The 27,657-nt window shown below is 37.3% G+C and overlaps 2 protein-coding genes across 2 annotated transcripts; one reads left to right on the top strand and one right to left on the bottom strand.

Moving 5' to 3' along the window:
- Positions 1 to 140: 140 nt before the first annotated feature.
- LOC107854104 (1,4-alpha-glucan-branching enzyme 2-2, chloroplastic/amyloplastic) lies at positions 141 to 17,197 on the top strand. Its single transcript, XM_047395970.1, has 22 exons — positions 141 to 465; positions 3,175 to 3,332; positions 3,545 to 3,846; positions 6,225 to 6,323; positions 6,764 to 6,806; positions 7,757 to 7,816; positions 8,167 to 8,247; positions 8,446 to 8,562; positions 9,132 to 9,215; positions 9,972 to 10,093; positions 10,247 to 10,366; positions 11,136 to 11,265; positions 11,352 to 11,462; positions 12,200 to 12,328; positions 12,522 to 12,625; positions 13,655 to 13,799; positions 14,053 to 14,200; positions 14,308 to 14,408; positions 14,637 to 14,714; positions 15,836 to 15,991; positions 16,498 to 16,572; positions 16,671 to 17,197. Exons 1-22 carry the CDS (start codon positions 321 to 323, stop codon positions 16,812 to 16,814), a joined length of 2,652 nt encoding a protein of 883 aa, XP_047251926.1. The 5' UTR covers positions 141 to 320; the 3' UTR covers positions 16,815 to 17,197.
- Positions 17,198 to 17,460: 263 nt separating this feature from the next.
- Positions 17,461 to 23,602, bottom strand: LOC107854105 (growth-regulating factor 3). The gene is made up of 4 exons (XM_047395971.1): positions 23,170 to 23,602; positions 22,234 to 22,419; positions 20,781 to 21,114; positions 17,461 to 18,105 (listed from the first exon to the last, which is right to left on the bottom strand). Exons 1-4 carry the CDS (start codon positions 23,459 to 23,461, stop codon positions 17,730 to 17,732), a joined length of 1,188 nt encoding a protein of 395 aa, XP_047251927.1. The 5' UTR covers positions 23,462 to 23,602; the 3' UTR covers positions 17,461 to 17,729.
- Positions 23,603 to 27,657: the final 4,055 nt, after the last annotated feature.

The raw sequence follows: 27,657 nt of genomic DNA, 5'->3' as shown, positions 1-27,657 counted from the left end.
CCTGATTACATGACACCAACATATCCTACAAATTGAGACTAGTTATAATAAATTTCGATATATTTCAAATCATTTTCCCAATAAAAAAATAATAAGTACTAAAAATATAAAATCCCATAAGGTATAAAAATCTGCTACCACTCATGTTTCTCTGACTTGATTCACGCTTCTCTTGGCGCCTTGAACTTAGCATTTTCACACTCAGTCAGTTACTCAGAACTTATCAACTTATTATCAGATCTCTACTACCTATTTTCACTCTCCATGAATAAAACTGTATACATTCAGTGAAATTATACACAGAGAAAAGTAAAGGAAGAATGGTGTATACACTTTCTGGTGTTCGTTTTCCTACTGTTCCATCTGTGTATAAGGCTTATGGATTCAGCAGCAGCTCTAATAATGGGGGTGCTGATAGGAGGAGTGCTAATGTTTCTGTTTTCTTGAAAAAGCATTCTCTTTCACGTATGTATTACTCTCTCTGTATGTATGTGTGTGTGTTTGGAATCTTGATGTGTGTTTGAGGTTTTTTTTTTTTTTTTTTCTGTTGGGTTGTGTAATTGGGTTTTTGGGTTTGATGAAAGTTGGTTTTATGGACACCCTTTTGAGTATGGACTGTGGGAAAGCCAAAAATGATGAACCTTGATTGACTGTATATGGAGAAACTTGATTGGCATTACTAAAGGTTGTAGCTTTTTGAAGGGTGGTTAGCTATAATTGAGTTTGGATTTTTTTTTTTTTTTTGTGTGTGTGTTTCTTGTGTGTTTTTAGGAATCCTGATGTGTTAATTTTTTTTTTTTCTGTTGGTTTGTGTAATTGGGATTTGGGGGGTGTTGGAAGTTGGTTTTATGGACACCCTTTTGAGTATGGACTCTGAGAAAGCCAAAAATGATGACTCTTGATCGACTGAATATGGAGAACCTTGATTGACATTACTAAAGGTAGTAGCTTTTTTGAAGTGTAATTAGCTGTAATTGAGGTTGGTTTGTGTGTTTTTTTGGAATCCTGATGTGTGTTAACGTTGTTTCTTTGGTTTGTGCTGTTGGGGGTTGTTGAAAGTTGGTTTTATGGACATCCTTTTGAGTATAAATTCTGAGAAAGCCAAAAATGATGAATCTTGATCGACAGTATATCGAGAAACTTGATTGGCATTACTAAAGGTAGTAGCTTTTTGAAGTGTGGTTAGTTGTAATTGAGTATGGTTTTGTGTGTCTCTGTGCGTGTGTTTTTTCTGGAATCCTGATCTGGGTCAAGGTTGTTTTTTTTGGTTTTTGTAATTGGGGATTGTTAAAAGTTGGTGTTATGGATACCCTTTCGAGTATAGTCTCTGAGAAAGCAAAAATGTTGAATCTTGATTGCCAGTATATTGTTTGAGGAAGCTAAATGATGAGTTTTCATGGAGAAGTTTGATTGACATCACTAAAGGTAGCAATTTTTTTTTTGATAATCATGTTGTCCGAGGCAGCTGCACGTACCTCTGACTAATTCCATGGGATACCCGTGTGTCTGTTTTTCTTGTGTTTTTTGGAATCCTGATGTGGGTGAAGGTTATTTTTTTTTGGTTTGTGTAACTGGGGGTTCTCGAAAGATGGTTTTATACATACCCTTTTAAGTATAGTCTTTGAGAAAGCAAACTGATGAATCTTGATTGACATTACTAAAGGTAGTAGCTTTTTGAAGTGTGGTTGGCTGTAATTGAGCTTGGCTTCTCTTTTTTTTTGTGTGTGTGTGTGTTCTTTTTTTTCTGGAATAGTGGTGTGGGTCAAGGTTGTTTCTTGGGTTTGGGTTATTGGGGGTTCATAAAAGTTAGTATTCTGTATACCCTTTTTAGTACAGTTTTTTAGAAAGTAAAAATGATGAATCTTCGTTGGCATTACTAAAGGTAGTAGCTTTTGAAGTGGCGTATGTGTGTGTGTGTGTGTTTTCTGGAATTTTAATGTGGGTCAAGGTTCTTTCTTGGGTTTGTGTAATGTGGGTCAAGGTTCTTTTATTGACAATGCCTTTCTTTCTCAAAAAAAAAAGTTGGTATTTGAGTATAGTCTTTGAGAAAGTAAAAATGATGAATTTTGATTGACATTACTAAAGGTAGTAGCTTTTTGAAGTGTGGTTAGCTGAAACTGAGTTTGGATTGTGTGTGTGTGTACGTGTTTTTTGGAATCGTGATGTGGTTCAAGGTTCTTTCTTGGGTTTGTGTAATTGGGGGTTCTTAAAGTTTGTATTATGTATTATCTACCTTATCAAAAACAAAGTTTGTATTATCTCATACCCTTTATAGTATAGTCTTTACGAACGCAAAACTGATGAATCTCTTTATGGAGAAATTTGATTGACAGTATTTTCTTTGAGAAAGAAAAATTGTGAGTTTTTAGGGAGAAACTTGATTGACATTACTATACGTAGAATTTTTTTCAATACCTGATATGGGGGTTCTTTAAAGTTGGTATTATGTATACCCTTTTAAATATAGTCTTTGAGAAAGCAAAAATAATGAATCTTGATTGACCGGATGTTCTTTGATAAAGAAAAATGTGAGTTTTCATGGAGAAGCTTGATTGATATTACTAAAGGTATCAACCTTCTCTAGTCCTGATATGGGTCACGGTTCTCTCTTTGGTTTGTGTAATTGGGGTTGGTAGGAGGGAGGGGGGGGGGGGGGGGGGTTGAGGGGGCAATCATTGAGTTTGACTTGTCTTTAAAAGGGACCCTCTTTATGGTGCTTCCTGGTGAGATCTTCATTGCACTAAAGTATAATTTTGCTGTAACAATCAGTGCTACGATTTTTATTCTCCTTCTCAGTGACTGCTCAGCCTCTTTTTTTTCTTTACGTGGTGTGTTGATTGAGTGGTGAAAGACTGAAAGGTGAGGTTTTTGTCTGAAGAATCAGGGCTTCTATTATTAACAAGTGATGCCAATCTGTTTTACCTTTGCAGACAATATTGTTGCAGCCTCTTGATAATTATCACACTGAAGAAATAGTTTGGTTGATATTGATTATTTCTTTAATTTATCTAATTGGGTGTTCTTGAAGTCTATCTTAAACCCTTTTTATATTCTCTAAGGAAAAAAGTTGCTGAATGTTCATGGATTAATTTGATTGACACTTACGTAACCGAAGTTGCTCTGAGTAGTGGTTTTTTATTGTGGAGATATAACTAATCTGATATATGTATGTAGGGAAGATCTTGGCTGAAAAATCTTCTTACAAGTCCGAATCCGGACCTTCTACAGCTGCATCATCGGGGAAAGTCCTTGTGCCTGGCAGCCAGAGTGATAGCTCTTCATCCTCAACAGACCAAATTGAGTTCACTGAGACAGATCCAGAAAATTCCCCAGTATGTTACATTATTCTCCACCTACATGACAACAGACTCTTCTTTTTTGGTGGGGGAGGTAGCAGATTTCTTGCGGAAAGAAATTCTAAATAGATATCTTCATGAATCTGCTTAAATGAAATTGTTATTGCATTTTGTCTCTGTGAGACATGAAGTTGGTGATTAATTTTGTCAATTTGCTTCATAACTGTTTATTGCATTTTATGTTTTAGGCATCAACTGATGTAGATAGTTCGACAATGAAACACAGTAGCCAGATTAAAACTGCGAGCGATGATGTTGAGCCAGCAAGTGATATTACAGGAAGTGTTGAAGATCTGGATTTTTCTTTATCACTTGAAGTAGAAGAAGGTGGTAAACTGAAGGAGTCCAAAACATTAAATACTTCTGAAGAGACAATCATTGATGAATCTGATAGGATCAGAAAGTGGGGTGTTCCTCCACCTGGACTTGGTGACAAGATATATGAAATAGACCCCCTTTTGACAAAGTATCGTCAACACCTTGATTACAGGTAAAGAAAATTTCATTCATTGAGTAATTTGCCTATAATAGAGGCAGAATTCAGCTATAGGCTATTGTACTTTTTGGCCTGTGATGGTTATCTGGATGATGAAGTTTAGGATTTTTATCGTCGGACTTACATATGCTACTGCTTACCAGTCCATTTGTGTACATTTATGTGAAATCTTTCTGTACATTCTTCAGCAACTCAGTTGCAAATTATTGGCCATGTCATAGGATCAGGAACTCATCTTTGGGTAATATGGCCCTGCTGTGCATGTTACAACAACAAAATACCCAGTGCAATCCCACAAGTGTAGTCTGAGGAGGGTAGAGTGTACGCAGACCTTACTAGACCTTGGGAGATAGAGCGACTGTTTCCAAAAGACCCTCGGCTCAAGAACAATGATTTAACAGGAGTAAAGAAGTCATGTCAAAATACTATAGAGATAATGTCAAATCATACTAAAAATAAGAAACATAACTACAACAAAATAACACGATAATCGAAGTGCATGAAACAACAGGTAATAACAGACATCAAAGGACCCCAAATTCCCTGAGTAATACTACGACTATTAGTAAAGAAAGGTAAGTGAGACATCGCTCTACTACCTGCTAACCCTCCACCCTAATCCATGTCCTCCACAAACTTCTTAGGTCACGTCCTCAGTAAACTGGAACTGTGCCAAGGCCCTGCTATGCAATGCTGTCAAACTTTAATTTCTTTTATTGGCCAGTCAAACTGTACAACTGAACCAGTGAGCCCAATGATTCCTTGTGTTTTCCATAGGCAGACCCCATAAGATGAGCAATCACGGGATGAAACACCATGGAGTTGATCGATTCTATGCTTTGCTGTAATCACTCCACATTCTTTCTTGTTGAGACTTGAGAATTGTACCTCGATAGCCATTTGTATAAGAGGCTTCTGTTATACTGTTTCAGATTTCTCACTCCAAGACCACGAACCTCCTTTCACTTCTGCATTTAGCAAACCTATGTGGGTGGTACCTTTTAGTTTCTTCATTTATGTCGCATAGAAATGCCTTTTAATCTTGTCACTCATTCCTAGAACTCAGGAAGGTAGTGGTATTGTTGGAAGAGGACTATATATAGGATGCTATTAATAAATACTAGTCTGCCACCCAGTGAAAGATAATGCGTCTTCCATTTTAGCAGTCTCCTCTCTGCTGTCCTTTATATTTCGGCATAAGAGAACCCCTTAGGCAATGGTGAATATTCCATGAATTCTACGTCACATCATTTCAGCCAGTGAGTGTATTTCGTGAACTTCATTGGCTGGGAGGAACAAAGTTTGGTTCATGCTGATTCTCACGCCAGGAATTCGCAAAGGCATATCAAATGACTCTTAGGTGCATCAGTTGCCTCTCTTCAGCACAACAGAATATGGTATTATCATCAGCATAAAGTATGGGGGTAATGGGTACATTTTGATTGTCTACTGGCTCCACACTGTCTACAGCAACTTTCAACATATCTCTAAGTCCCTCAATGGCCAAATTAATCTTTGGGCCAAGGTTAAAAAGGGAGATAAGTGATCACCACTTTTGTGAACAAAGAGGGAGATGATCACCTTGTGCCAAGCCTCTTTGGGAGGGGATATGACCAGATATGGTACAATGTTCCAGGTGGTTGTCAATCACTCTATGTTGCTCACTTGAAATTTTATCCAAAAGTGTGTACTGATGTTGATATTCAATAGCACAGGAGCAGTATATGCATTACATAAACATGATCTATTTGAAACCCTTCTTGCTGAACAAGAGAGACGCCTCCCATTTAAGATGCCTTATTAATTTTAGTCATCATTTGTTTGACACAAACTTCTTCAATCTGAATGCTCGTGGTATTTCTGTTTCATCAATGCTTTTTTTTCAGTTGACGTGATCCTATGTTGGGTTTTGCTTGTTCTTCTGCCTAGATTTGATTATCTGCATAATACATTCTTCGTTTCTAAGTCTTGGAAGGACACAATAGGTCCATAGCACAGTAACATGCAAGTTTAATTTCTTGTAGCAGTCTACTGTGCTCTGTATTGGTTCATCAGCAGTGCAGCGTTATTCTTCAACTTTACAATTTCCTAACTTGGAAAACTGAATGCTCACATGCACTTCCAGAATTTTTGTTCTTTTTCTATTTGATTTTTCTCTCTCTCTGTTTTTTTTGGTGGATGTCCTTGCTCTCAAGACAGTGTTTGCCTTGGGTTATGTGTTTATAGTTTTGCTCTTGGTGTATATTTTTGCCTCATTATTTATCTGCTTCTTTTTGCGCCAAGTGTCAGTTTTATCTTTCTCCGCAGTTCCTTCACCTTAACATGGCCAGCTAGAATCTAAAGTCTTTTTTTCCTATGCTATTCAATTTTAGGTATTCACAGTACAAGAAATTGAGGGAGTCAATTGACAAGTATGAGGGTGGTTTGGAAGCTTTTTCTCGTGGTTATGAAAAGATGGGTTTCACTCGTAGGTAATAACTGCTTTATGCTTATTTAATCTTCTTTCTAAAGGTAATTACTCGATTATGGAAATGATGCTATCCCACAAGGGCCTTTCCATGAAAATTTAAAAGAACTCATGCTATATAGTGGAATTTGAAGTATCTGTTTTGAACTGCAAGAGTGAATCTTGTAAAATGACCTTCAAAAGCTTATTTTTACAAAGGGTACCTTCTGGACTAATGTTATACCAAATTGTTGGAAGAGAATCGATATGTTTCAGGGATATCGTTTTTCCCTTTATTTTACAATCTTTTACTTTCTGTTTTTGTTTTCCTTGGATTATTTGTACATTATATCAGATCTTTAAGCCTGACCTTTCTGTAAATGCTCCTCCTTTCCCTTTGTATGTTTTCTCTCCTGAAAGGGGCTAATCTACCTCTTTCTGATCACCTATGAACTTTGTTGCCAGTGCTTCAGGTATCACCTACCGTGAGTGGGCTCCTGGTGCCAAGGTCAGTGTTTCCTTTCTTGTTTTGTTTTAGATTCCAATAATAAAAAGTAGTACAAAAGTGATAACCACTTCTTTTTTAAAGTAAAAAATGAGAGAAAGTTAGAGAATGTTACACTGGGTATGTTGTTGTTGGTCGTTGTGCTCTGCCACTATAGGTACCTATAACAGCAAACCATGTGGTTTGTGGGTCCTTCTATCAGAACAAATGTTGTTTCTGGATTTTTATTAAAGTTAGATGTGTTCAGTGAAATGAGGAACCAATAATGTGAATTAACCTGGAAAGTCATTGGTGTTCTCTACTTTTTGGATCATCAGTTATACCAACTTCTGCATTTTGTTTATTTATACAACAACAACTACAACAACATACCCAGTATATTCCCACAAAGTGACGTTTGGGGAGGGTAAAGTGTATGCAGTCTATACCCACTACCTCAGAGGTGAGGCAGAGAGGCTATTTCCAAAAGACCCAGTATATTCCCACAAAGTGACGTCTGGGGAGGGTAAAGTATATGCAGTCTATACCCACTACCTCAGAGGTGAGGTAGAGAGGCTGTTTTCAAAAGACCCATGGCTCAAGACAAAAATATTCTAGAGAAGGACATAATATAAGAACAAGAAACAACATAATAACAAAAAAATAAGCCTACCACAAAGTAGTACCTCACTCGACCTCCCTGAAACACGAAACATCACCAAAACTTTATGACCAAGACACTACAAATAAAGCACTATGACAACTAGCATGGATACCAAGACAATACACACGTACCTACTACCAGTGGCACACGCCTACCTACTACCCATCTACCTTAATTCGCTTCCCCTACATCTTCCTATCTAGGGTCATGTCCTCGGTAAGTTGTATTTGTTCCAGGTCATGTTTGTGATATGACAATATAGGTTCATAGAAAATCTGATGACATGTATATTCTCTTCTTCCCTTTGCAGTCAGCTGCTCTCATTGGAGATTTCAACGATTGGAACCCAAATGCTGATGTTATGACTCGGGTATGTCCCTTCATAGCAAATACCAAGTGGCTCTGATGCCATTTTGCAATAGGAAAATTTTGCTTAAGAGCCTTGTGTTATTTTTTTCTATTGTCTTTGCTATTCATTCACAGTTTCTATTTAATTTCTCGTATTCTTATTTCTGTTTACCTTTTCTCTTACTCCTTTGTTGATTGAGTTGTATTGGCACGTGATCCCCTTTTGAAATATGTATGTTACAAAGAATTCTTCGCAAGAAAATGTGGATTTCTTAAGATTTTAAAGTAATCTTTATTGACTTGTTTCCAGTAACGTTAAGCTATATGCAGTGACATAATGTTGCATAAAACTAATTCATAGTTTATAAGCAGAATGAATTTGGTGTCTGGGAGATTTTTCTGCCAAATAATGCGGATGGCTCTCCTGCAATTCATCATGGGTCCAGAGTGAAGGTATGCCTCATTCCTACAGTGCTCTGATTGACTTTCTGGTATCTAGTGTGTAGGCTGTTGGTACTGCCGTTTCGACCTTTTCGGTCAAAATACTCGTGTCAAAGAATGTTCAAGAATTTGTTAGTTTATAGTTTATGTCTGATCATGATGTTTTATGCCACTATTTGCTAATATTGCTCTTAATATACTGAAATGTAGATACGTATGGACACTCCATCGGGTGTTAAGGATTCCATTCCTGCTTGGATCAAGTTCTCTGTACAGGCTCCTGATGAAATTCCATACAATGGAATATATTATGATCCACCTGAAGAGGTTATATTCTTTACTTTCTGTTGCTAATGGCCTAGTACATGGTCTTGTATTTGGTTCTGCATTTAAAGGAATATTCTGAATCACACTTCCACATGGTAGCAACATGTATCCCGGTGGAATAGTTGAGGCGGATGCAAGTCGCCAAGTTGGCCTGGAGACCACCATCATAAAAAGAAAAAAGAAAAACTAAGTGCTAAGCAAGGATTTGTGGCAATAGAGTTTTCAAAACAGAAAGTACAGAACATGTTGACTTTTAAACTCTATGGATTTGAGCTAGTCCATGGAAAGCATAGATTAGTAGTCTTGTACCAACTCTTATTTTTGACGTTCTCTTGTAGATTAATCCAGTTGGTTTTGTTCATTAGTTTACTTATTAGTGTCTTGCATAGCGCTCTATGAGCTAGAGTTTTTTTCTTTTCTTTTCCTATGAAGGTGCTTGTATTCACTTGCTAATTTCTGCATCCTTACAAATGCTATTTTATTTCTGTCCTTTTTTTTTTTTTTTGACAAAGGTAACATATTTCTGTTGTTTGTTTTCATTTTTATGATTTCGTTTTCATTCCTTGTAGGAGAGGTATATATTCCAACATCCACGGCCTAAGAAACCAAAGTCCTTGAGAATATATGAATCTCATATTGGAATGAGTAGTCCGGTGCGTATCCTTCCTCCTTCATGTAATTTATAATTTATGAATCTGAGTTGTATCTGTCATGACTGCCGTGTATGTGAACATTTAGTCGACCAAGCAGTTATTTCTCTAATGTGGCTGTTGAAAGACGAACTGAAGTGATTACTGGTTATTTAAGGTTTTGCTGTGTGGTATCCTGGATGTTAACTTTATGAACCAGATGTTAATTTCTTTTATTACTGTTCTAGAAATCACATCTGAAAGTCCATTTTCACATGTCGATGGTATTTTCTACTAAGAAATCATCTTCCACAATAAAAATACGATGGGGATAGGGAGACGAGAACACACTGAAAAATTGTCCAGTGCTAACCACTTGTGTATTGTACAAGATACCTTTTTTCTGTACCAAGATTCTTTGAACGTTTCCAGCTGTTTATATGAACTTTTCATTTTTGTGAATTTTTGTATATTAAAATGTTATCATACTAGAGCTGTTTCCTCATGCATATATATTGTAGCTGAAAAATGTGATGTGCTTTGAATATTTGGCCCCTTTGTCTTTATCTAAAAAGTAGCAGAATAAACATTTGTCCCCTTTTCTGTTCCTTTTTCTCCCAAGATACGGGGATAGCCGGATAGGAGCGAAATGCTACATGCATTTTCAGGAAGCTTTAATTATTTTCTATCTCGGTCTCCTTAAGTTTGATGTTTGTTTCAAGTATTGAGTGTATGTTGTTATCCTCTACCCTTACAGATGGTTCCAATTTTTGATTGCAGGAGCCTAAAATTAACTCGTACGTGAATTTTAGAGATGAAGTTCTTCCTCGCATAAAAAGGCTTGGATACAATGCGGTGCAAATTATGGCTATTCAAGAGCATTCTTATTATGCTAGTTTTGGGTAATTCTCATTTTTTCTGTTTGCATTTGTTTCCCTGGTTACTCTATATCTTCAGCAAGATGTCTCTCTCATCTAATCAATCGGTGCCAATATGTGTTATATACTGATAATTTTAGTATTTCTAATGGAACTCCTTATCCTTCTTTGTCTCAGATATCACGTCACAAATTTTTTTGCACCAAGCAGCCGTTTTGGGACGCCTGACGACCTTAAGTCTTTGATTGATAAAGCTCATGAGCTAGGAATTGTTGTTCTCATGGACATTGTTCATAGGTATTAATTCAACTTTTACTATTGCAACTATGTTTAATGAAGCTATGTATGGAGAATTCTTTTTCCTTCTTTTTGGTCATTTCTTGTTTTTGATTGTTGACATTTAGTTTTACTTGAGATGGGAGAAAGCCTTCAGGACTTCTATTGATCAACACCAAGAATTAGACAATAGATACTGTAGAATCCTACAAAATTTCGATGTCTATAGATACATGGTGTCTTATCCAGTTCGTTCATTTCTGTCCAAATCCTTAGGTGAAAACAATTTAGAAAAAATAAAAATTAAAAGAGAAGTACAAACTTCTAAAGCATTACAAGGAGGTTCAACAACAACAACAAACCCAGTGTATTCCCACATAGTGAGGTCTGGGTAGGGTAAGATGTCCGCAGTGCATACCTCTACCTCTAAAGAAGTAGAAAGGCTGTTTCCGATAGACCCCGGCTCGAGACAGCATTAAAAGGAGGTTAAAAAGTGAAATTGTATCCTTCCTATGACATTTTGGTCGACTTCTGGATTTTGAACTGAGCTTGTGGTTAATGTGCAAGTGCATATTTCAGATCAGGCTTTACTATCTTGCTCCTTTGGATCCGTCATTAAACTTTCTCTCCCTTAGGTGCATTTCCTATGATCTAATTCATAAATGAAAGAAGGGTGCTCCAGTCCAGAATCTAATCGTATAAGAGTTATCGTACTTCTTACTGGCACTTATTTTCTGTTGACATGCTTTACTTTGTCGGTAACTCACTGGAATCATGCAACCTTTTGCAGCCATGCATCAAATAATACTTTAGATGGGCTGAACATGTTTGATGGCACAGATAGTTGTTATTTTCATTCTGGAGCTCGTGGTTATCATTGGATATGGGATTCCCGCCTCTTTAACTATGGAAACTGGGAGGTACTTTCTTCCGTTGCAGTATGAGTCAGCCAGAACATTGTGCCTTGTGTCCATGGGTGTGACAGATAATATGTTTCTTGTTATAGGTACTTAGGTATCTTCTCTCAAATGCAAGATGGTGGTTGGATGAGTTCAAATTTGATGGATTTAGATTTGATGGTGTGACATCAATGATGTATACTCACCACGGATTATCGGTAAGGTTGATTCGACATAATTTTATACTCAATGTTGTGATCACAAGTGACAGCTTTTAGAAAACAAGGTTCCTAGTAACTACCAAATTATGGAAAAAAGACCTAGTGTACCCGCAAGGGTGGCCGAGTTGGCTGAGCAGGGATCCCAAATGGGGGTTCTCCCAAATGAGGGGTCTCCCAAATGGGGGTGTCTCAGGTTTGGAACCCCCTGCATTCTTTTTTAGTCGAGCTCGTCTCACGGGGATTGCCTAGTGCGGTTTACCGCTCTTGTGTGGTTTGTGAGCTATTACACTGGAGTGGGTTTTACCCAGTGAGGCTGCGGGCTCCCTTGTCATAAAAAACAGACGACAACATGTTGGTCAACAATTTCCAATTAATCAATTCAATATGCTTTAAAATTAGTTGAGGCAACTACATGAATTGGTTATATCAGGTCCTCCACCCTATTCCGGTTAATCATTGGACTTGAATTACTTTTATGTTAGCTCAGCCTAATGTAATCCCCCTCAACACTCACATAAGTAGAGTTGGTAAATACTTCCCATATATCGACATCATATAATGAAAATGAAGGTTTAGGAGGATCCTCTCTTTTTGCTTCAGGAACTCGTTATATGCACAGCTAATTTCATATGATTTGGAAATATCAGCTTTCTTCTTCTTGCTTCATCTGTTTTACCAAGGTGAACTCCAGTATTCTGCTAAACTACTTATCTGATACATTTTAATTTCTATAGGTGGGATTCACTGGGAACTATGATGAATACTTTGGACTCGCAACTGATGTGGATGCTGTGGTGTATTTGATGCTGGTCAACGATCTTATTCACGGGCTTTTCCCAGATGCAATTACCATTGGTGAAGATGTAAGTACTTCTTGATCTTGGTCTTTTGGTACTGGAATGCTCTGAGATCGTGAGTACAATCCAAAGAGACCTCTATATGGGCAAATTGCAAAATGCAAATTATGCAATGTGAAGAGAAAGGACATTCTACTCTATATAGGCCACGACACTTCCGATCTTCCCTTAATGCTTCTCTTTTTTCTACTAATTTCAGGTTAGTGGAATGCCGACGTTTTGTATTCCTGTTCAAGATGGGGGTGTTGGCTTTGACTATCGGCTGCACATGGCAATTGCTGATAAATGGATTGAGTTGCTCAAGTATGCTGTTTATCTTTATATACTTATCCCTGAAATTATATAGTTTTTTTTTTTTTTTTTGATAAAGTAAATTAATTTGATTATTGTAAGGCTAACCTACTAATAGTGTGTCGCTGATGTTGATTTGAAGTTCGCAATAAATGAGGAGACTTAATCACAAACACTGAAACATTTTAATGTGGTCTGACTGCATATCTTGGTTGCTGTTCCTTGTACATTTTTCTTTCTTTGTATGAGAGCCCCTATTCTCTTTACATTTTACTGGAGCCCTCAGTCAATTCGTGAAGTTTGCTCATGAACGATGCACAATAAGATTCCTAGTAAGCAGTAATCTGAATCACTCGAGAATCAACAGGATGTTTCCCGGGCAAAAACCATCTGCCGCAGCTCTTTTTGCCTTTTTATTTGTTTTCAATGGGCAGCAATTCTGACGGTGGTGGTACATTAATCCTGTACATGGGCTCTTGTGATGTTCCCTTTTAACTAAAACCCATATCCCATTACATTTTCTTGGATTGCGTTTCTTTTTTTTCTTTCTAATCTAGGACCATCCGAGCCATTCCTAGTGGGATCATAAGTTCAACAGAGAGGCTGAAGTGGAGGAAGCTTGTTTACCTTGTATATGGAGGAAGTGTTTTAATAATTACTCAATGTCTGAGTGGTGTAGCATTTCGTTATTTGGAACTGGTTTTAGTTACGACTATCTCTTAAGTGGGACAAAAGATGCATGAACTCCTGTTGCGAGACACAACCTTAGAAAGATTATTCCCCGACTGTTTGCCCGGTTTTACTCAGATGTTTTCAACGTTAATGCTCATGCTATTATGAGTGGAAGCTATACCACTGACTAGTTGGATGTGTTTCAATGTGTCACAGACCTGTACGATGGCAGAGTCTACTACTTGTTTGACTCTATGCTCTATCTATTCAGTCTATGCTACTTAATTTTTTGTGTTCGACTTTGATTAATTTCCTGCAGTTAATATCTTTTTGTGTGCAAGTCGCTGATTTCAAAGGCTGTTTTAACAGGAAACGGGATGAGGATTGGAGAGTGGGCGATATTGTTCATACACTGACAAATAGAAGATGGTTGGAAAAGTGTGTTTCATACGCTGAAAGTCACGATCAAGCTCTAGTTGGTGATAAAACTATAGCATTCTGGTTGATGGACAAGGTTGTATACACTTTCTTTGTCTAAGTAATCAAATTGAAGCTTAAAATTGAGCATGCCACTTGAAGGAGAACTTTAATTTTGCATTATTAACTCGTGTGAGCATGAATATACCCTATCCTATAAGCAATACAAGGAAATGAGATTGTTAACAAGCAAATATCAATTATGAGTTCATAAGGCCCGAAGATAGCGTTTTCAATGACTAGAGCTGTCTGCTTTATTGATTTAGTTAATCAAGTTCTCATGCCTTCAGGATATGTATGATTTTATGGCGCTGGATAGACTGTCAACACCGTTAATAGATCGTGGGATAGCATTGCACAAGATGATCAGGCTTGTAACTATGGGATTAGGAGGAGAAGGGTACCTAAATTTCATGGGAAATGAATTCGGCCACCCTGGTATAGATTGCTAGCCTATTTTTCTCCTTGGCCGTATTTCTCTCTTGTACAATTTTCCTTCCTAGAATTCTTCTGAGTACAGTATTACGTTCTTTTTTGTTTCCCAGAGTGGATTGATTTCCCTAGGGCTGATCAACACCTCCCCGATGGCAAAGTAATTCCCGGAAACCAATTCAGTTATGATAAATGCAGACGTAGATTTGATCTGGTTAGCCCTTGCACTGTTTCTGATCTACGTTATATGATTTACCATTCTAGCTTCTTGGTGCATTGACATGGCGCTGATGCAAATACTCCCCTAGTTCCCAAAAGGAATGATGGGGTTTAGAGTACGAGGGTCAAAATGTACTTGAACTTTTTCGCAGCATTATACGGTGTTCCTTTTTTAGCTATTCTTAGTCTTAAATTTGAGTCGTTGTCCTTGCTGGATATTCAGGGAGATGCAGATTATTTAAGATACCGTGGTTTGCAAGAATTTGACCAGGCTATGCAGCATCTTGAAGAGAAATATGAGGTAAGTGTTTATATTGCGCTTGCTTTCTCAGTTTTGTGTTTCTTGATTTCCCGTACCAGTAGTTTTCATTACTTCTTGAGGTACTTCATTGAGGTCTTGTCAAACGTAATTTCTGATCTATGTGCTATCTGTCTACATACCGTTGAAAATGCTTGGCCATAAGCCGTAATCATTTATCCTCCTTTGAGCTACCAGACTAAACTGGGATCCAGTCATTTATGTTGCTGATTGATGAGAATTACTTTCCGATTATGTTAGTCCGGTGGATGTGACATCATCGGAAAATGCAGTTAAAGTTTCAAACTTGTACCAAAGTCTTAACCACCACAAAAACTAGCTCATAAGGTGAAAATTGTCCAAGACCGTATAAGGAGATACCAACCCATTCCATCATCCAATGACGACACAATTTGACGAACAAGCACAAGATTGAACAAATAACACAGCATCCATTAGAAAAACAAGTAGAAGAATAACAATTTGACAAACAATCACAAGATTGAACAAATAACGCAACCTCCATCAAAAGCAAGAACACAAATACATTGAATGACAGGGTTTCATCACAATCTTAGAATGAAACACTTCTGTTCATATCTTCTTTTAAATTAATCGTGGTGTCTTTGCCAACTTGTCCGTACCTCAACTAATTCTACAGGGTCCTGCTGCCTCCAACCAGCACAAGTACCTGGTATTTGTCCACCAAGGCTTGGACAAATGGGAAGAATTACTTGGCTCTTTTCCCCCTCCACCGGTATTTGAACTTGATATCTCATGGTTTTCATTTTTCAACAAACTTCATTGACCGTTAGGCCACACCCTTGGCCGCTCATATCTGTTCTACTTAGGTTGTCAACGCACCTTTGATCCGACTTTAAAACCTGATAATCACATTTCGAGCAACTTTTTATGCAGAATTGTGTCAAAAGAGAACATATGAAACGAGTTATTTTTATGCCAATGTCTTGGCAGTCTTCTTTAGAAAACAAGCATGATAATTGTCTGACGTGCAGCTTTATTTGCTTCAGTGGTCACACATATTACTGCTGTATTCATTTGTAATTTGTTCATTCCGTATACTTCTGTGTAATGTGCTTATTTTGATCTGTTCTTTGTGGCAGTTTATGACTTCAGAACACCAGTTCATATCTCGAAAGAATGAAGGAGATAGGATGATCGTATTTGAAAGAGGAAACCTAATTTTTGTGTTTAATTTTCACTGGACAAATAGTTATTCAGACTATCGCATAGGATGCCTGAAGCCCGGAAAATACAAGGTATGCTGAGTTGAAACCTTTGTTCTTTCCTAGTACATTTATTCAATCTTTTGGTACTACCGATACAACCAATTAGTTGACGTTAGAAAGAATATAATCAGAAAACGTTCTTTTGATCAATGAATCTTTACTACTCCCCGTCTTGATCCAAACCGTTCATTTTATTTTCCTTTTTCTTTTATACCGTTGCCTTGGAACCGAAAATAAATCCAAGGACTTCCGTGCTTTTCAGTAACACACGTAAATATGAAATGCTGGTATTACGTGCCCATTGGTTTGGCTCTTCCCATACCTTTGCTTGCAATAGCCAAATTGTAGGATAATCAAGTGATAAATCTAGAATTGACATCTCACGGTATTCAATTCTATATCAAGTGGTAGAGCGACATGAAGTTTACTAACTTACTACCTTTCGGAATGCTGCCTTAGTTTCTTCGTCAGCTGCTTGATTTGCTCTATGAATTCAATTAGTTTGATGTGATTTAACTCGAATGTTGGGATTCCAGGTTGTCCTGGACTCAGATGATCCAGTTTTTGGTGGCTTCGGGAGAATTGATCATAATGCCGAATATTTCACCTTTGTAAGTAAAATCTCCGTTTCATATATTATCTACGCCTGCGACTTTTAATTTCATTTCAGAAAGAATTTTCTAATATCTATACAATCTTATCTATACAGGAAGGATGGTATGATGATCGTCCTCGTTCCATTATGGTGTATGCACCCAGTAGAACAGCAGTGGTCTATGCGCTTGTAGACAAAGACGAAGAAGCAAAAGTAGCAGTAGAAGTAGTAGAAGAAGAAGAACCCGTTGAAGAATGACTGGACTTGTGACCTCGTTGAAGGATCTGAACACTACCCGGTCATCCAAATGACTTCTCGACGAGTCCATTGCAGGAGTCCTGGCGAGTTTCACACGGCAAAAGGTTTGCAGTTCTTTCCACTACTAGTAGAGCAACGATATACACGAAGATGAAGTGCTGAACATGTAAAATCGATGAATTTATGTCGAACTACTGAGACCGGGCTTCAGCAGGTTTTGCTTAGAGGGATCATACATTGCATTCTGTAAATTATCATCTAGCTGAGAACAGTGAGAGGTAGTAGCAAAATCTCTTTATATGTACAGCCAACTTAGATAATCAACTATGTGACCTAAAATACAATAAGCAAAAAATGGAAATAGAGTTGATCTATTGATGTTTTATTGGGCTCAGACTTAGTCGAGGTGCGTGCAAGTTGACATTTCCTGTTACTAGGTCAATTCTTTTTGAAATGGAGGGTGTAACTAACAATGGAAACAGTGCAAAGTCTCAAGAAAGAGACGAGAATAACAGCTAAATAGTGCGATAATCGAAACACAATAGCCAACAGACTCGACGGATAGGACCCTACTTAACCAACATACATAACTTACATGTAAAAGAAATAAGCAAGGCCTTCCTGATATATCTGGAATTAGTCGAGGTGCGTGCAAGTCGTCATTTCCTATTATTAGGTCATTCTTTTTGAAACGGAGGGCGTAACTAACAACGGAAACAGTGCAAAGTCTCAAGAAAGAGACAAGAAAGAATAACAACTGAAGAGTGTGATAATCGAAACACAAACTATGATCCTCGTTCGATCGATAGGACCCCACTTAACCAAAATAATACAAACACCACAATTGCAAAAGATACAAACCAAAAAGAAGTTACATAGGAGTCACAAAGCCAAATCAAGAGTCCACTTGTTCAATCAAGTGCTAACACAACTAGCATCCGACGTGTTGCCACGTGTCAAGTGATGCAACACGCTCGTTGGTGATGAGTTGGACATCGATGACCTTAAGGCCTCGGCTAGTGGTCCACCACCCATCGATGCAACATGGTTCGTTCCCCATGTGGAACGTTCAACATTACTGACTCGAACATCAGAGTTATATCTGTCTCCTGTTGAGAGCTTCAACGATACGTCAGACGAGGGATTACCGGGTATCGAAATCGAGAGGCTGGTGGCAGATGCCATTGAACCAGCATTGTCATTTTCTTCAAGTTGTTGTCTAGGCCAATCATCAAAGAAATGAAGAAGGATTTGGCCATTGGATCCACCATCATTTTGGCCTTCCATTGGCCTACAAATTTCAACAACAACAACATCAACAACAGCGTATTCCCACGAAGTGAAATCCGGGGAGAGTAAGTGTACGTAGTCCATACCACTACCTCAGGTGAAGTCGAGAGACTGTTTCTGACAGACCCCCGGCTCGGGTCAAACAACAGTATATCAAGCGAAAAACATAAAAACAAACAACAAAATAGGGTAACGCACCACTAAATAATAGAAGGAACAAGACAAATACAGAGTAATACTACGAACTATCTATTCGAAATCACAAACATCAAAGGCCTACAAATTTCAAAAAATAGCGGTACTTCGAGCGTTATCAATCATAGAAATAGTTTTTCTAATTGCCAAACACATCAATAGTTGCTTAAAAGAACTCACATACAGTGTATCAGTTCGCTCTATATCAGTGTATTAGCTCCCTCTGTATCTATCGTATGATCTTATTCGATTTGTATTGATTCACTCTGTATCAAAGCGAAAAAATATAACGGATACAGAGTGAATTGATACACTCACAACAAAAGATGACCCTAATCTTTATCTTTTTAAGATTTTAGTCTGTATACAGTGTATAATCAATGAATAACACTATATGTTTTGTGTGTATACACATCATTAATTATACACTTGTTATACACCGAGTATACACCGCTCGAGACGACCATACACTGTTACAGCTAGAAAGGTGAAACTCTTTTTTTAATTGGCTAGTTAAGAACGATAGTATCTTTAAGTTATATATATTGACAGTGCACACGTATAATTATCTTACGTGACCTGATCTGATCGTATAAATATTTTTTACACCATCAATACATAGGGGAGGGGACCTTTACAAATGCAAGACAAATAACAAGTGGATGGGGTGAGTCCTACTCAATAGGCAACACAAAAAACAAAAAGCAAAAGTGTTGGGGTCCAAACATGGTCCATTAAATACAAAGTGGACCAAAATAATATTGAATGAGATTCTAACAATCACATGAAATATTTTCAGTAAACGGACCCCACCATGAGTGAATAAAAGAATGGGGAAAAAAAAATGTGAAAATGGAATTTGAAATAGAAAATAATAAAGCCATTTGATCAAGGTTTTAGTTTAGATATCTATCGATAGAGTTGTAAGTATTCCTTCATTTATAATTAAACATTTCCAATTCAAGCTTTTAAGTATAAAGTGGCTTTTGTAAGGAGCGGTTTTCCGTATGAAATTCCGGTCGTGAATCCAAATTTAGTTCAGTTTCAATATAAATATCGAACGCTGAATAAGAACTCCATGGCTGAATAAAAGAATATTAGGAACAATGTAATAATGAAACTTGAAATTGATAAAGATAAAGGCATTTAATCAAGGTTTTAATTTAGATATTCTCCCTTTTGGGAGACAAGTAATAATCAACAAAAATTAGACTATGAAAAAATTGTACGTATTTCTTCATCCTTAATCAGAAAGATTTAGAATTCGCGTCTTAGATATATATAGACATATTGTCTTTATTCAGAAGCACTTTAATTATCCCTCAATATGAAACTTCTCGATTCAGATTTAATCGATCCCTAATATAAATATGGAATATATATAAAGCCATTTGATGAAGGTTTTGATTTAGATATTTTCCCTTTTGGGAGACAAGTATCAATTAAACAATATATCTATGAGATGTCTCTTTGGAGGTGGTAGGGAAAAAGGAGAAAATATATAACACAGAGATAAATTAGTCCCTTTAGAAAAAGGTTGAAAAGAGTTTCTATCTTGTCATAGCATTATTATTATTTATTTTTTTTGAAAATTTCAGGAAAACTCTCAGCTGCTATACCTTTCGGATGTGCACACTGGCTAAATCCCGCTGTGCACAGCCTGCAAGTAACATCAGGGATTTTTAACCGCACTAGACAAGTCCGATGCGACAGGCTCGACTCAAAGGCACTGCCTGGGAATCGATCCCAGGTAGCTGTGTTGGGTTCTTGTCATAGCATTATTATTATTATTGGACTTCTTGTCACCTCAACCATTCATATTTTTAATGGGAGACAAAAATATTAGTTTTTTTTTTTTTCGATTTATTAGTGGAAAGAGTTATTCGATATTTAGTTGAAGCGTAAACAAATTGACTCGAACACCAGGATTGCGAAAAAGAAGACCTATCATGTTATTTTTTGCTAAAACCATTTGTGTTGTCAGCGGAGACAAAAAAGACTAGATGATTTCTTCGCATATGCTCGAGCTTTAGTTATAAAATCATGTTTATTGTAAACAGTTACCTGTTGTAACAAATAAGTTAACTTGATATAAAATATTACATATATTATCAATGCAAGTAACTTAAACTCGAGTACAACAACAATAACATACTCAGCGTATTCTCATAAGGTGAGGTCGGGTGTATAGGGTGTATGCAGACCTTACCTCTACTGTACTAAGGTAGAGCGGCTGTTTCCAAAAGACCCTGACTTCTGTAACACAAATCAAAGAACATACAAAAAAGGACAGCCCGGTGCACTAAAGCTCCCGCTATGCGCAGGGTCCGGGGAAGGGCCCCACCACAAGGGTGTATTGTACGCAGCCTTATCTTGCATTTCTGCCGGAGGCTGTTTCCAGGATTTGAACATTTACCAAAAGAACCATCACATAGCATACAGAAAACGTAACTCAAAACTCAACATTTCAAAAATGTATACCTTTGATTGAGGTGAAGAAGATCAGTAGAAGCTGCATGTCCAGATAGGGTAAACTGAGGAGCAACCCCGCCCTGGTTAACCATGGCGGGGTTGACTCTAAGGGCTTCACCGCTGCCCCTGTTGCTGGCGGCTGCATTGCCAACACGAGGGGCAGCGGTTGTGGTGGTTTCCACAGGCTTTCTTGAACGGTTCCTGCCGCGATGGACGTGACGTTCGCAGTACTTATGACCACTCACTACATCTCTTGAACATCTCCATTTCTTTCCATCAGTTCTCCTACACCTCCCTGGCTCTGGATCCATATTTGTTCTTCCCCAATAACCTGATTGTAACACTTCATAATGTATACAAAAAAGAATAAATGTTAGTAACTTTTTGTTATTGGAACTCATGTATGACTAGTAAAGTTGCTGCGGTGTGATCGACCAAGAGGTCACGGGTTCAAGTTTTGGAAACAGCCTCCGGCAGAAATGCAAGGTAAGGCTGCATGCAATACACCTTTGTGGTGGGGTCCTTCTCCGGACCATGCGCATAGCAGGAGCTTTAGTGCACCGAGCTGTTCTTAACTCATGAATGACTAGTAATGAAGTCAGGATTTTCATTAAGGACGTTCAAGATTTAATATGTATATCTGTATGCAGTAACTTTTATGTATATACTTGGTATATTTTTCTAGATGCAATGTATAAATTTCAAACAAAATGGTGTTCAACTGGCTACCCTTCACTGTTTACGATTACGCCACTAAATGTATATCCAATATAGGTGTGGCAACAGTAGAACAACGTAGTTTCTCAGGCGTAATAAATTCATCGACATACAGATCTTTCGTTGGAGCAACTGGTAGAGTTGTTGCCATGTGACCAGGAGGTCACGGTTCAAGCCTTGGAAACATCCTCTGGCAGAAATGCAAAGTAAGACTGCGTACAATACACCCTTGTGGTGTGGCCCTTCCCCGGATCCTGCGGGCATAGCGGAAGCTTTTGTGCACCGGACTGCCCTTTTTTTTTGTACAGATATTCCTTTACAAACTACTGTGAAGAAATTGCAACCTCGAGCTCGAGGGCATATAGTTTTCTGATAAAAAGATGGACCTGTCATATAACTATTGTACAACAACAACAACATACCCAGTGTATTCACACAAAGCGGAGTCTGGAGCGCAGTCCGTACCACTACCTCGATGTGATCAGGTAGAGAGGTTGTTTCCAATATAAGGCTATTGTAATGAAAGATTAAAAAAAAGAAGCACGGTCCACTAAAGCTACCGCTATGCGCAGAGTCCGGAGAAGGGCCCCACCACAAAGGTATATTGCACGCAGCCTTACCTTGCATTTCTACTAGAGGCTGTTTCCAAGGCTTGAACCAGCGACCTCCTGGTCACATGACAGCGGCTTTACCAGTCGTATATACTGTAATGAAAGATATATTTGTAAATAATTAGAAAACTTACAAGCTTGTTGATAATGATGATATTGTTGAGGCAAATTATAATAAGGAGATGAATTGATGAGACTTTTTTTGATAAGATGAAGAAGTTCATTAGGAACAGGAGCACCAGCTAACATATGTTTGTATACCAAAGCCTGTAGTTCAAGTTCTTGCCACTGAGCCAAACTGAAGTAACTACTTTCCATCCCTATACTCCAAAACAAGAAAAAAAAAAATTATAAATATGCTACATATATAAAAACAACTAAAAAGCTCTAAACTTTATAGATACAAACAGAATCGAAGTCAGTAATTTCGTTAAGAGTGTTTAAGATTTAGTACATATGTACAAAAGTAATATTTGTTATCGAAATATGCTAAATAGATAGAACTCATAAAATTCAAATTCTGAATGCAGAAACAACCTTGAAACTTTAGCATATACACAAGACTTGGAGAAGCTAATAATTTAGCTTAGAGCATTCAAGATTTAATATATATGTATATGAAGTAGTAGTAATATATTTGATTTCGACAGAATTCAATAACTGTAGTTCAAACACAATGTATATTGGTTAAGACATTACAAAATAACATTCTGAACCCATAAAATTCAAATCTTGATGGTCATTAGTTTCGTTAAGTGTGTTCAAGATCTAATATATATATATATATATATATATATAAAAGAAGTAACATTTGAATTTGACAGAATTCAGTAGTTTTGATTCAAAACTTATATTGTTGTGTTAAAGAAAACTAAAAATATATAACAACATACTCAGCATAATTCCACAAGTAGGTTCCGGAGAACTTAGAGTTTACGCATACCTTTCCCCTACCTTGAAAGATGGTAAATTTGTCTATACTACTAAGTACTGCGAATAAACTTCAAATCTTGAATCCGACACGAGAGAAACAGAAAGAGAGAGGGAGTTAACAGTGTATTTTTACTTACTGGGAAGTTTGGTGGCAGTGAGTACTGTTGAATCTGGAGAAAGAGTAAATGCTGACAACTTATTGTTGGTAGGTGGTTCAGATACAAACAATGGAAGAACAGAAGTATCAGTATTATCAGAACAAGAAACAGAAAAACCAGTAGTAGCAGAAGAAGAATGTGGATAACAAGAAGAAAAATAAGAAGAGTCAAGATCAAGAACAAGTCTTGGTAACTTTGCAGTGTTTTTTACTTCTTCTGATGATGACTCATTTTTCTGTTCATTTCTCCATTGCTTCATGTTGAAGTCCATTATGGGTGGGGGGTGCGGGGGGGGGGGGGGGTAACAGTAGAACAGAAGCAACAGAGAAAAGAAAGATGGGGTGTTGTTGTTTGTTGGTTGGTTTGTTTTCTTCAAGTGTTTAAAGTTTGGTTCTTGATGAAAAAAGGAAGCTTTTGCAGTGAGTTCTGTGGACCATTTTTCTGTATGCATCAGTAAGAGAGAGAGAAAAAAGCGTAGTCCGGTATATTAAAGCTTCCGTTACGTGCATGGTTCGTGGAAGGATCGAACTACAACGATTTATTGTACGCAACCGTACTTTGTATACTTTTGTCAAAGACTGTTTCGACGGTTTGAACTCGTGACCTTCTGATGATCACACGGCAGAATGATTTTACCCGTTAAAGGCTCGAGAGGAAAAGGTCAGTTCGATGTATTAAAGCTTCTCTTATGCGAGGGTTCGGGAAAAGATCGAACATTTTTTTTGTATGCATCAGTAAGAGAGAGAGAGAGAAAGACGTAGTCCGGTATATTAAAGCTTCCGTTATATGCATGGTTCGTGGAAGGATCGAACTACAATGATTTATTGTACGCAACCTTACTTTGTACTTTTGTCAAAGATTGTTTTGACGGGTTTAACTCGTGACCTTCTGATGACCACACGGCACAATGATTTTACTAGTTACTCTAATGCTCGAGAGAAAAAGGTTAATTCGATGTATTAAAGCTTCCGTTATGCGAGGGTTCGGGAAAATATCGAACCAGAAGAATTTATTGTACGCAATCTTACTTTGCATTGTTTGCGGACACTGTTTCCACGGCATGAACTCATGACCTTCTGATGATCACACGGGACAGTAATTTTATCAGTTACTCCAAAGTTCTAGAGAAAGAGGTGGGTCCGATGTATTAAAGCTTCCGTTATACATAGGGTTCGGAAAAAGATCGAATCATAAGGATTTATTGTATGCAAACTTACTTTGTATTTTTGTCAGAGACTGTTTTCACGACATTAACTCGTGACCTTCTGATGATCACATGACATAATAATTTTACCAGTTATTTCAATGCTCCGACTCGGACTTAGTTAAGGCCACTCAAAGGAGTTAAAACTAACTTAAAAGAAAAGAAATGAACTTTAGGTAAGCTTCATGTAAAAAGTTAGTGAGACAAGATTGTTGAGAGTAATAGAAAAGCACTTTACTTCCATAATATTATAAGTATTTCATTCAGTATTCTATATCCGTATTGAGATCTCGATTAATTCAGATTTGGATCGCATTAAAAACATAATAAAGAGGGAATATACTTATTATTAGGGTATTCTCATTTTCAAGACTTGAATCTAAAAAAAAATTTTATCAAGGGTGAAGGCTATGTTGCTCCGATTCTTGAAAAACATCTATGAATTCGTCTCGAATTCTTCAAAAGTTGTGTAATTTTAAAGAATCTGATACGGGTGTAACATCAACTTAGGGTGAAGGTACCTTATTTAAGAGGCAGATGCATGATTTGAAGTTATTATGGATATTAAAGTTACCTTTTGCCGTATATAAACAGATACTCAAATTTGTCATCAGCAAGTAAACACTCAAATTTTGAAAGTGCATGTGTAAGCACCTCAACTTGATCTCAACTGACAGTTAAACATTCTAACTCGTCTCGCTCTATCTCAGAGACACTCTGTGTTAATGTCGAGTTGAGACGTCTACATGTGCATATACACTCTAAGTTGGAATGTTTACTAACAAATTTTAAAAATTTTAAAAATTTTTGTTTCTCATCTGCTATCGGTCCTAAGCCGGGGGTCTATCGAAAACAGTCTCTCTACTTCATCTGAGGTACATGGTCTGCGTATACTCTACCCTCCTCAAACCCCACTATGTGGGAATACACTGAATATGTTGTTGTTGTAATCGAGACGCGTGCAAGCTAATCAAACACCATAGTTATTAAAAATTTATAAGTAGTATAAGATAAGGCTACTTACAATTGACTTTGTGAATTCTGAATTCTCTTTCACGATATGAATGAGCCAAACTTTTAGAGCAGACAAAGTTAGACCTTTTCGCAAAGTATAATAACAAATCTAGCTCTTTTTTCTCGTTCTTAAAAAATCAACGACAACATATCCAAGTATAATCCTATAAATAGAGTCAAGAGTCGTATGAATGCAGCGTTATACTCATATTTTGAGAATACTGAGAGGTTCTTTTCGATAGATCCTCGATTCAAATAAAACATATAAAAATAAAATTGATAAAACAATCTTGTTCCAAACTACTACAACAACAACAACAACAAACCCAGTGTATTCCCACATAGTGAGGTCTGGGGAGGGTAAGATGTACGCAGTCCATACCTCTACCTCTAAAGAAGTAGAAAGGTTGATTCCGATAGACCCCCGGCTCGAGACACGGAATACTAAACAAATTCATAGTAAAGCATCGAACAAGATGACATAACATAAATACGACACCCACAAGTAATAGAAAACAGAAAAAAGTAAACAGATTCGTAATAAAGTATGAAACAAGGTATCATAACAAGAATAATACTCCTACCAAGTAATTCCCTACACTAGCGACCCAAACTGACCCTAGCCTTCTGCCCTAATTCGCGTCCTCCAGATCTTCTTATCTAGGGTCATGTCCTCAGTGAGCTGTAACTGCTCCATGTCCCGCCTAATCACCTCTCCCCAGTAATTCTTCGGCCTACCCCTACCACGCCTAAAACCATCCAAAACTAGCTTCTCACACCTACGAACCGGGGCATCCATGCCCCTCCTCATCACGTGTCCGAACCATCTCAATCGGACTTCCCGCATCTTATTCTCCACTAGAGTCACACCAACCTTCTCCCTGATAGTCTCATTCCGAACTCTATACCCCCTAGTCAGCCCACACATCCAACGCAACATCCGCATTTTCGCCACCTTCATTTTTTGAATGTGGGAGTTCTTAACTGGCCAACACTCCGCTCCATACAATATGGCCGGACGGACTGCCACCCTGTAGAATTTGTCTTTAAGTTTGGGTGGCGCCTTCTTATCACACAACACCCCCGAAGCGAGCTTCCACTTCATCCATCCCGCCCCAATACGGTGCTAGACATCCTCGTCAATCTCACCATTACCCTGAATCACGGACCCGAGATATTTCAAACTAAAATATTAAAATTGTCCCAAAAAAAATTTCTTTAGAAGCTAGGCCAAGATTATTATTATTTGGTCAAAAGCTACCAGATCATGTTACAACCATAATTAATTTTATTTTTTCTTTAGAAAGTAACAAGAATAATACAAGTTATGTTTAATTAACTAAGTACTATAAATTAATTACAATTACCAAGATATTCCATGTTATATGTTTCTCTAGGTGTTATTTAGATGATAAGACCTAGGGCAACTAAAAACAATTATTTTAATTTAATTTATTCATCATCTTGGCATTCCACATGCATGTCATGATAATGTCAAGTGCAACAATTTTGACTCAAATTTAACTTTAATTTGTGGTTAAATGTCTTCTTTTTTTTTTTCAAAATTTGATTACTTCTTGTGATGATAAACAAAATTAACGATTCTGGTGGGATGGATCGAATTCACTTTATATTGTTAAAAATATGATTTTGGTGGGATGGATTGAATTCACTTTATATTGTTAAAAATATGATTCTGATGGGATGGATCGAATTCACTTTATATAATTAGCTTTCGATTTATCTTGTAGAGATAGTCTTTAATCAGCTTATGTTGTCATCGACCTTCCTATGCATCCGCCAAAATGCATTTTTATTATGAGCGCAAGTCAAGTCGATACAATTTTTTTAATTAGCTTAGGTTGTCGTCGACCTTCCTATGCATCCGCCAAAATGTTTCTTTGTTTCGACCGAAATCAAATCGATACATAAGTTAGACGAAAAAAAGAGTTCCAACTTAATTAGAGATTTATTTAACTTAACGATAATTAAGTCTTGCGTACGTAATTTGTGTCTAGTTAGATTTTCTTTTAGTTTTACCATTCAACAACAACAACATATTTGGTGAAATCCATAAGTGAGGTTTAAAGAAGATAATATGTACGCAAAGTTTATCACTAACTCGAGAAAATAGAAAAATTATTTTCAAAAAATCCTCGACTCTAAGTAGAGCAAATTCAAATATAAAGAATTGGAAAATTTTACCATTCAAATTAACAATAAATGGAAGGATACAAACATCTAAACTC

This window comes from Capsicum annuum, chromosome 9, assembly GCF_002878395.1.
Source record: "Capsicum annuum cultivar UCD-10X-F1 chromosome 9, UCD10Xv1.1, whole genome shotgun sequence".
Classification (NCBI taxonomy): Eukaryota; Viridiplantae; Streptophyta; class Magnoliopsida; order Solanales; family Solanaceae; genus Capsicum; species Capsicum annuum.
Note: the sequence above shows the minus strand (reverse complement) of the source record. Positions and strands in the feature narration are given on the sequence as shown.

Bases quoted from the DNA above. Each gene is read 5' to 3' on its own strand.
- LOC107854104 (XM_047395970.1), top strand. From the start codon at position 321: ATGGTGTATACACTTTCTGGTGTTCGTTTTCCTACTGTTCCATCTGTG. The intron at 3,333-3,544 runs GTATGTTACATT...TTTATGTTTTAG, and splicing joins CAGATCCAGAAAATTCCCCA to GCATCAACTGATGTAGATAG. The intron at 12,329-12,521 runs GTAAGTACTTCT...TACTAATTTCAG, and splicing joins CAATTACCATTGGTGAAGAT to GTTAGTGGAATGCCGACGTT.
- LOC107854105 (XM_047395971.1), bottom strand. From the start codon at position 23,461: ATGGACTTCAACATGAAGCAATGGAGAAATGAACAGAAAAATGAGTCA. The intron at 21,115-22,233 runs GTAAGTTTTCTA...TACATTATGAAG, and splicing joins TCATCATTATCAACAAGCTT to TGTTACAATCAGGTTATTGG. The intron at 18,106-20,780 runs GTATACATTTTT...TGAAATTTGTAG, and splicing joins CTTCTTCACCTCAATCAAAG to GCCAATGGAAGGCCAAAATG.